At 43.0% G+C, this 10576-nt stretch overlaps 1 protein-coding gene across 1 annotated transcript in view; it reads left to right on the forward strand.

The window, feature by feature from the left end:
* Nucleotides 1-5318, forward strand: part of MICU2 (mitochondrial calcium uptake 2) — a 77921-nt gene extending 72603 nt beyond the window's left edge. Inside the window, exons 9-12 of the mRNA XM_029210032.1 lie at nucleotides 504-675; nucleotides 2407-2515; nucleotides 2934-3091; nucleotides 4655-5318. Of these exons, the coding sequence (XP_029065865.1) occupies nucleotides 504-675; nucleotides 2407-2515; nucleotides 2934-3091; nucleotides 4655-4759 (544 nt within the window). The 3' untranslated portion in view covers nucleotides 4760-5318. The remainder of the gene's footprint in view (nucleotides 1-503; nucleotides 676-2406; nucleotides 2516-2933; nucleotides 3092-4654) is intronic.
* Nucleotides 5319-10576: the final 5258 nt, after the last annotated feature.

Below are 10576 nucleotides of genomic sequence, written 5' to 3' on the forward strand. Positions count from 1 at the left end.
AAAACTCAGTAAAACGGAGGACAAAACATATCACTAAAAGAGTTAGTTGATCAGCCCAAACTTTGAAATGCTTCAAATTTTAGATAAAATTCTGCTTTGACCCAAAGACACACGGCATTGATAAATAAATTCATGTATCCAGTACATTCAGAAAATGTTGTAGGAAACTGACTCTTACCTATTACATAGGTAGAAGCCTGAAATCAAACTTCCCCGTCATACTTTTAAGGTCTGCGGAATAAATGCAGACTCTAAAGCAAGTAAATTTTTAACAGTGACAGTTCTTCTCCCATTGAACGAGAATATATTTTGCTCCCCATGTATATTTCTGTTAAATTGTGACATGACATGTAGTACAGATCTTTTAACATGTGGAAGGCACGTAAGGGGATCTGCAACGTATTGAAACTCATAGAGGTGCTGCTTAAGGTGCCTGCAGTCCATTTATAGCACTAAGGCGAAGCCATGAGTTACTGACATCCATCTCATATTCTAACATTTAGATTTATGGAAAACTTACAGACGGAGGTCCAAGAAATGGAGTTCCTTCAGTTCTCTAAAGGTTTGAGTTTCATGAGAAAAGAAGACTTTGCAGAATGGCTCCTTTTTTTCACCAACACTGAAAATAAAGACGTTTATTGGAAAAATGTGAGAGAGAAGCTGTCCGCAGGAGAGGTTGGTGTGCCTTTTTATTACGCTCATGATGAAAATGAAACAGTAAGTTAGACGTGTTTATATAATTCAATAATTATATTGAATTGTGTGATGCATGAAATGATGATTGTTAATAATGGTTAATGGACAGTGGTAAGATTTTGAGTAATTTTTTACTTTATTGTTCCAAAAAACTTTTTTTTCAAATGGGCATGTGGTTTTTTGGGGGGTTTTTTGTTTTTTAAATTCCCTCATTATGTGCCCCACTACCCCAAATTAAAACCCAGACCTCAGGACTTCCCTGGTGGCGCAGTGGTTAAGAATCCGCCTGCCAGTGCAGGGCACATGGGTTCGAGCCCTGGTCTGGGAAGATCCCACATGCTGCGGAGTAACTAAGCCTGTACACCACAACTACTGAGCCTGCGCTCTAGAGCCCGCGAGCTACAACTACTGAGCCCGCGTGCCACAGCTACTGAAGCCCGCGTGCCTAGAGTCTGCACTCCGCAACAAGAGAAGCCACCGCAATGAGAAGCCCGCGCACTGCAACGAAGAGTAGCCCCCACTCACCACAACTAGAGAAAGCCCGCGTGCAGCGAGGAAGACCCAACACAGCCAAAAATAAATAAATAAATAAAACTTTTTTTTTTTTTAAACCCAGACCTCATTTTACCTCTTAGTGGGCATGTGTTTTTATATAATTTTTTTAAATCTATCTCTATAATGAGGAAAAAGATAATAAAATATAATGAAGATCTCATTTATAATTGCAATAGAGATATATAACAATTAGAAATAAATTTAACAAGAAATATATAGAAAAAACTTTAAAGCCTTGATGGATAGAAAAGAAAACTTATCTAACTGTAGAGACACCCCCTGGTATTGACTAGAATGTCTTACTATTATAAACATAGCAGTTGTCCCTTAAATCAGTCTGTAAATGTAATGTTGTACAGTCTGAACAGCCTAGGTTTGCTGCACTTTCACGTTAGCCCTGGAAGCCCAAGGCTGACACGGGAGAGCTTCCTTCTCAGTCATGCTGCACATCCCTTGTGGGTTGGTGGGAGACCCTGCCCACGCAGTTGCTGGGGGACCCACACTCTCCGAGGCTCCGCCCCTTTGGAGCTCCCCCATCTGCTAGAAACGCCAGCCTCAGAGGCAGGAAAAGAAAGGAGTGAGTCACATTCCAGCAATTAAATCTTTTTTTTTTTTTTTTTTTTTTGCAGTACGCAGGCCTCTCACTGTTGTGGCCTCTCCCGTTGCGGAGCACAGGCTCCAGACGTACAGGCTCAGTGGCCATGGCTCCCGGGCCCAGCCGCTCCGCGGCATGTGGGATCTTCCCGGACCGGGGCACGAACCCGTGTCCCCTGCATCGGCAGGCGGACTCTCAACCACTGCGCCACCAGGGAAGGCCCATGTAGGACCTTTGAGGAGATACAGCGGGGCTGTAACACACGCCCCCAGCCCCACTCTCACAGCCCCGGGGCCCCCAGCCGTGCACTCACGCTCACACAGTGCTCAGTCTGCACGGGCACACCCAGGGGCCCTGCACGTAACCTCTTGGGGTTCCTCCTAATCTCTGGAATCTATAGTTCTATTGTTATTCTGCATCTCAGATTTTTCAATAGACTTGCTTAGAAAGATGTAAGTGCACAGGCTTTATGACAGAAAAGAGGACTCACAGTTGTATTCATAAAATCATTTGATGTGTTTACAAGATTGTAATAAAAACTCACTTTGTTATTTTATTAGAGCATTAGTTTGGATGAGTTCAAGTCATTTTGTCATTTTGCGACCCACTTGGAAGACTTCGCTATTGCCATGCAGCTGTTCAGTTTAGCTCATCGCCCTGTCAGACTAGGTAAGTTATATGAATCACGTAATTTTTATCATCTGTAAACAGTATCACTCTGTTCTTCACCTGGTTGATACCAATCAAGGGACCACTTACCAGCAAAAACAGTTGATTGGCCTTTCAATGAATTCAATGTGGTTATTCCAGATTTACAACGGTTTATCAACAATTACTTTTTTGCTTTTACTTTACCTTTCCCCTGAGAAGTAGAAGAAAATATTTAAATATCTGTGTTCAAAACACTGATTACATTAAAATAGCGCGCTGACATTTCTCAGCCAAGTTTATTATTTGAACACATTTTTGTTCTTGTTTTACTTCCCAAGTGATAAATATATAGAGTTGTTTTTACTTCTCAAATAATAAACATTTAGACTTAGACTATTTTACATTGTTGATGAGTTTTTATATTTTCTCCTTTTAGCGGAGTTTAAGAGAGCTGTGAAGGTAGCAACGGGACAAGAACTCTCCGACAATATCTTGGACACCGTCTTCAAGATCTTTGATTTGGATGGTGATGAGTGTCTCAGTCATGAAGAGTTTCTTGGGGTGTTAAAAAACAGGATGCATCGAGGTTTATGGGTAACAGATTTTGAGTTTTTAAATAGTTACATGTTTATATGTAGTTAAATGAATGGAAGTAAACCTAGAATTTGAGCAAATGTACAGTCTTAAATGGAGCTTTCATCATTTTTAAAGAGATCATAAGCTATAGTTACAACACTGAAGTATCTCCTACAGGTGGGATCCACCGTTTTTCTTTGCTTTTTTTTAAAATAGTCTGAATCAGGAAGCACTACTCAGAAGTCATAGCCTAGGATTTTACTTTGGGCTTTGTAGTTAGACACCTAGACTCAAACCCCAGCCCTATCACATACTAACTGCCAAATCTTGCAAAGACACTTAATTTTTCTGAGCCTCAGATTCCTCCTCTGTAACAGTGAGAAACAGAATCTACCAGAAAGAATTATTATGAGAGTTAAGCGTAAAATATTTAATGTAGTGGCTGAGACACTTGAAGTAGATGTTAGCTCTTATCATTATTCACTCAAATTCACATAGTGGTCTATAACTGAGGGACAAATCAAACTCAAAATTTTGTTTAGATTAGAATCTGCTAGAGACACTCAAGAAAGCCATCCGCAGGTTGAAAACAAGGTTCCAGGAGATGATAAGTAGGTAATGAGTGCAGAAGAAAGGCAGGAGGGAGAACAGGAGAGAGACTGCGGTGGGTTCATGTAAACAGAGCTGTTCAATTACAACTTAGAAGAGCACATTTGTTTTCCTGCTGCAAACATTATTTACGGAAAATGAACAAATATGATTTCCACTAGCTTGTGCTTATCCAGCACCTCATAGTTAACGATCACATTCCTGGAAATTAAACCAGCCTTTCCAGTTAACAGTTTAACATATGCAGCAGCCTCGTTGCCGTTTCTCAAAAACATATTAAAGAGAAGAGCTTCAAATCAATGATAGGAAAAGGACATAAATAAAATCTGAAATCGACTTTTGCTTCCACTTGGTGGATTTCCAGCCATGCTGTGCATATGACCACCAGGAGCCAGATGTTTCTAACCTTTGCTTCTCCTTTAACTGAGAGGAATCATAGCCACACAGTACTTGTGAGAATTACATTATATTATATATCACTATATCATTGGGTTGGCCGAAGAGTTCATTTGTGTTTCCCCAGACGAACTCTTTGGCCAACCCACTGTTTCTTCTTAAGGCTTCTCATCAAGTATATTGTGACTTATGGTTTCTTTCTTTTTAATTTTAGCCAAGGGTAGGTCACAGTTTTAGGCTTATAATTTTTGTTCCACATAGCTAACTGAAGTTCACCAGAAAACCAAAAACATTATGAAATAATTACATTTTAAAACCAACATATGAAAGAAAGCCACACGAAGTCTTTGTTACCTTGTTGGGGAGGAGCCTCCATTCTCTCGGTACCCTGGGATACTCCCTACTCACATTCACTTCTCATCCTTTACCATTAGTTTACAGTCTGCTGCAGTCACCTTCACAGCGTCATCACCTCCAGCCCTTTCTGGAGGAATGTGGGACTGTGCAGTGACAAGCACGTGTGAACCGGGTTTAACTCGCAGACCGTGACCCTTAGTTTTCATTTTTGGTTAACAGGTGCCGCAACAGCTCAGTATACAAGAATACTGGAAATGTGTGAAAAAAGAAAGCATTAAAGGAGTGAAAGAAGTCTGGAAACAAGCAGGAAGAGGTCTTTTATAGAAAAACATAATGTGGGAATTACGTTGCTCCAAGTGTCGGAACTGGGGATTTCTTAAAGTACTAGATGGTTATCTTCTTAAGTCTTCATTGATTTCCTTTGTAATATAAAGATGCCTTGTATTTGCTTTCTGATTCAATAATTTCTCAGTAAGATTTCATTACAGAACTTCGTAAAAAGAAAGTATTCTTTTACGAAAACAGACAGTGGACTCTGTCCAAAGCCTAGGATTGAAGTAACACTTTGACTTTGATAAGATGGAAAACCTGGTCATTCACTGGTGTCAACACAGCAGCACAGCACGTTCTCTGGAGCAGTCAACAGGCGCACAGGAAGAGTCACTGACATGAGGCCAGGATCAATTCTGCAGTCCTGATGCTCCTAGCAGGGCAAATTAAGTTAAAACATTTCAGGTTTTCTTATCTGTACCTTACATCTCATAGACTTCTTGTACATTTTATTTCAGTGAGCTGTATGTATATTAGTTGTCTTTAAAACAATATGTAAATTTCAGTATTCTGGAATGTTCTGGAAACAGAATAAAGTATAAAGATAAAAAAATTACTGAGGTGCCTTTTGTTTTATATGTACTGTTTAAAACTACGTTTTGGGGAGCTTCCCTGGTGGCACAGTGCTTAAGAATCCGCCTGCCAATGCAGGAGACACGGGTTTGACCCCTGGTCCGGGAAGATCCCACGTGCCACGGAGCAACTAAGCCCCTGTGCCACAACTACTGAGCCTGCGCTCTAGAGCCTGTGAGCCACAACTGCTGAGCCCGCGTGCCACAACTACTGAAGCCCAAGTGCCTAGATCCCGTGCTCCGCAACAAAAGAAGCCACCACAATGATAAGCCCATGCACCGCACCAAAGATCCATTGCGGCCAAAAATAAATAAAACAAATTTTTTTTAAAAATAGTGTGATCGGGAGAACCTTGATCACATGATAAGGGTCTCTTGGGATATAGTGGTTTATGGGTGAATGTTTAAAATGGTACTAGAATTTAATTGGCATTAAATATAAATACTTTAAATATGGCAAATAAAAATTATTTTTTAATATGCTTCTCAAGAATAGTGCAAATATTTAAAACATGTTCCACTCTCTGGATAAACAGCTGATTCCAAGACAGGTGCAGGCAAACCTTGGAAACATTATGCTAAGTAAAATAAGCCAGACACAAAAGGACTAGTATTGTATGATTCCACTTATGTAGGTCCCTAGAATAGGCAATTTCATAGAGACAGAAAGTGGACTAGAAGTTGCCAGGGGCTGGGAAGGACGGGGGATGGGGGATTGCTGCTTAATGGTTACAGAATTTTGGTTTAAGGTGATGGAAATTATGGAAATGCGTAATGGTGATGTTTGCACATTTAATGCCACTAAATTGTGCACTTAAAATGGTTAAAACGACAGTTTTGTGTGTATATACGTATATATATCCTTTTTAAAAAATCAGTATTGTAATACACCAATAGACGCTGAATTGTTTATGTGGGTAAACTATATGGTATGTGAATTATATCTTAAAGAAGCTTTTTTTTTTAAATTTATCTTTGGCTGCGTTGGGTCTTCATTGCTGCGCGTGGGCTTTCTCTAGTTGCGGCGAGCGGGGGCTACTCTTCGTGGCGGTGCATGGGCTTCTCATTGCAGTGGCTTCTCTTGTTGCGGAGCACAGGCCCTAGAGCACGGGCTCCAGAGTGCAGGCTCAGTAGTTGCAGCACGCAGGCTCAATAGTTGTGGCTTGTGGGCTCAGTAGTTGTGGCGCACGGGCTCTAGAGCGCAGGCTCACTAGTTGTGGCGCACGAGCTTAGTTGCTCCATGGCATGTGGGATCTTCCCGGACCAGGGCTCGAACCCATGTCCCCTGCATTGGCAAGTGGATTCTTAACCACTGCACCACCAGGGAAGCCCCTTAAAGAAGCTATTTTTAAGAAACAATGTATGATATGGACAAGGTTAACCAGTGGTGACTAGTTGAGAAAAAGTATTTGGAAATGTCAAAAGCCAAGAAGGGATTCATATCTACATCTTGGTTCTCCACCAAGTGAGACCTAATATCCTTTCCCCACCACCACGATTTTTTTTTAAATTTCTTTTTCTAATGCCCTTATGCTATCCTGAAATGAAATTTATACGTAACATAACCTTACATATTTTTAATAACATAAAGCACTAACCTATATTTTTTAATTTATAATAAAATAGCATATAATCAATATGCACATGTACAGACACTACTATACTAAAGGACCCGCCGGGGCCCGCACCACCGTTTGCTCTGTGCGTCACTTCCATCCTCTCTGGCTGCGCCAGGCCCAGCGCAGAACCAGGGAAGTGCTGCCTGGCTGCCGCGAGGGCCAGGGTCCATCCCTGGCCAATCACGTGTGCCCCAAAGGGTGGCCGTCTGTACGGAACGCGCGCAGCTTCCTTGACCCCCCCCAGGGCTGGAGGGGGCAGAGAAGGAGGCTTATCAAAAGGGGGTTGCTGCTCCCAGAGTGCAGTGAGGGTGGGTGCTTCCTCCCCACGTGGAGAGTCTAATGGCTGAGACCAGTTTGGGGGTCTCCGGGGGCCCGCAGGTCTATGACTCAGCGCCAGAGAACAGGGGCGATTTCAAGAAGTCGGCTGCCCACTGAGGACTTGCTCCAAGAATTCTCCATATGTAACCCTTGTCACCAGTATATCTGAAAGTGTTCCCTAAATTAACAGCTATGGAAAATATTCTCATTTGATTTGTATATTTTATTTTCTCCTCCTCTTACTGGGGCACGTTTTAGACTTTCGGTGAGACGTGGCGAAGCAGAGAGGAGCCGGCCAGGCCCTGTAGCCCCGGGTCTTTTCTCTTTTCTAAGCCTCCGAGTGTCCTGTATCCCGCCACCCCTCACCTCCGCCCGGGTGGTGATGAACAGGGGGAAGGAGAAGGGAGAAAAGGCGGCACCTGCCCTGCAGTACGGGCGCCTGAACCTCCTCTCAGTGACCCGTGAGGCGCTTCTCCAGACGCCGCCCTGTCTGCCGACCTTGTTCCGAAGGAAAGCACAAGGTGAGCAGCTGAGCCGACCTCCAGTCAGCCCGGGACAGAGGCTGGAGCTCAGCGGAGGGTTCCTGACCTCTGGAGGGCTGTTCAACTCCACGGTCGCCCCGCTCTCCTCCTAAGCGGCAGGTATTTCCCTCTAAATTGTAACGGTTACGTGGATTTTTAAAGAAATTTCCCCGATCTTCCCCGGGGAGGTACGAAGCAAACAGCAAAATCAGAGTCTGATGCTAAGAAGGAAACAGAGAAGTAGATAAAGGCAGCACAGGGCAGACGAGGAGCTAAGGTGTGTTTAAGGGAAACGGCACGTCCTCAAAAGCTGGGGGCAAACTGACACCAATAGCATCCCAGTGCCGTAGAATAAATGAGACAGAAAGATGAGATTCAGGGAGAAAATGAGGAGAACCCTGCCCGTCCGGTGACGTAGCCCGGCAGCTCCTTTAAAATAAAAGAACTGCAACACAAATGTTCCACAAGATGGCAGTCTTGCTTTTCCAAAATAGTTTATCTTCCTTGAGCACCAAGCGTGACCTTTAACAGAAAAACCAAGCAAATACCCAGAAAATTACAGAGTATTTCAAAAATGACTTACTGAAGGAGCCCCGTAGGAGACTTTGGTCGGACGAGCCTTGGTTAAATATCCACCAGCTCGTGCCCATTCACATGAAATTTGTGTTTGCTTATGTTCAGTGAGGAAGGAAATTAATCTCTGGAATCTCTAGGTGACGCATTGTATTTTGGGTAGGTTATTTCTTCAGCAGCGTTAGTATCAAATCTCTATTGAACCTGCTCTATCCAGTGCACTCGGCGAGGTGCTAGTCTTCCCTGTATGGAAGCTTTCTTTCCAAGAGGATGAAACGGGAGAAAATATTTTCCTTCTAACATTTATAACACCTGGATTTACATAATATTTAGACATTCAATCTTGGGAGAAAATAGTATTAATAACTCCTTTATGGTTTACAGCATGTCATACAAGCTCTCCCCAGTGACAAAATGTTACAATCCAAAGTGAATTGAAGGAATTTTCATTGCAGCATCATTTCAATTAATACAAATTTAATTTGTATTCATTTGAACTAGCTTGAATGTCCAGCACCATGAAAGTGATAAATTGTGCTAGAGTTGTACAATGGAATTCCAGGCAATGGTTAACGTGATGAACGCAACAAATTAAGTTCCGTGATTTTGCTAGTTGCTAAGCTGTTGTCTCTGTTCCCAGCCGTCCCTCCCATACACAGTCAGCCTTGTGATGCTGGGTTGGGCCATGCTCCCATCTGCTGCTGTCCTGCCAATGTCCCCAGAGCCCCAGCCGGCACCCTAGCAGCCCTTGGTACCAGTCTCCCACTGTTCCGGTTGCTGTGAACGTTCTGGCACTCCCAGAACCAGATCGCTGTGTTCTCCCGGACAACCAGCACCACTGGCAGGCTTCCCTCACTAAGCAGCCCGGGGCCATTCCTTCAAGCTTCTGGATCCTAACACACTGCCCCTCTTCTCTTTGTGCCCCAGCCTCAGGGGTGGGGGGCTCTTCCTGCAGGTGCTTCCTCTGTGGGACCTCAGTCCCCTTTGCTCTTTGCTTCTCTAACACCTGTTTAACCACGTCCTTGTAGTAAATTTTCTCTGTCGAAATACTTAATGTGAATTCTAACTGATAAAATGACCATATGTCAGGAACTATAGATACACAAGATAGATAGGTAGACGAGCATATGTGTATTCATACTAGTATATATACACACAGTAGATGTACAGGTTCATGTATACATACAAGAACATATATACATATTTTTACATATACTACATATATACCTGTATATACATACATTGTATATAAAATTTCATCTAACCCTCCAACTGTGAGATTGATGCTATTATCCCTGATAGAAGAAACTGAATCTCAGGGAACTTAGATAAATCCCACGATATTATATAGCTAACAAGTGAGGAAGCTGGGGCTTGAATCCAAATGTCACTGACACCACAACCCATCTTTTTTCCACTATACCCAAGTCACTTTATCCTTACTAGCATTCCACATCATGGTTCCATCCCTAGGCTGGTCCACAAATGTTTCTTCACCTCATAATATAAATAAGCTTTAACACTATTCTAATAATACTAAGAACATCACCACCGTATACAAGACTGCTTCTGTGATCAGAGTTATGGGGAGTTTGAGAAAACTGTGGGGAAAGCATGGACACCCCTAATTCCAGGTTATGTCAATTAATATGATTCAGTGCCTCTTCTGTGCCTGACTGTGTGCTGGGCTCACCATGGAAGCAAAACAGACCTAGTCCCTCTTTCAGAAAGCTCACAGTCTGGGGAAACTATCTTTAATTAAATAATCATACATAGGAGAAGTACCTGAGTGTATCATACGGGGGTTTAACATAGAGAGGCTGAATGACTACAGGGCAGTTCCAAATACTGACACCCCCTCACACACACACACACCTACACACACACAGACACACACTCAAGAGCTTGGCCTGTGCCCCTCTCCTGTCTGGAATGGCGTGTCCACTCTGCCTTTGTTTGCCAGAAACTTGTCAGTTCTCAATCCAGAACAATCATAGAGCGATAACAGCAATGCAGACAGTAGAGCTGTGTAATGTTTCCTAAAAACCTGCTCTTTTCTGGTAGGGAGTCAATGTTCCCTGAGGCAGCAGCCAAACCCAGGCTTTCCCTGTAGCCTAAATGCAGTCAGTAACACGTGCCTAGACCGATCAGTGAACCAGTGGCCCAGAAGCTTTCTGGGGACAGATTCCAGATGAGCGAACACAGATC

This window comes from Monodon monoceros, unplaced genomic scaffold (assembly GCF_005190385.1).
Source record: "Monodon monoceros isolate NGI ecotype Baffin Bay Population unplaced genomic scaffold, NGI_Narwhal_1 Super_Scaffold_8, whole genome shotgun sequence".
NCBI lineage: Eukaryota > Metazoa > Chordata > Mammalia > Artiodactyla > Monodontidae > Monodon > Monodon monoceros.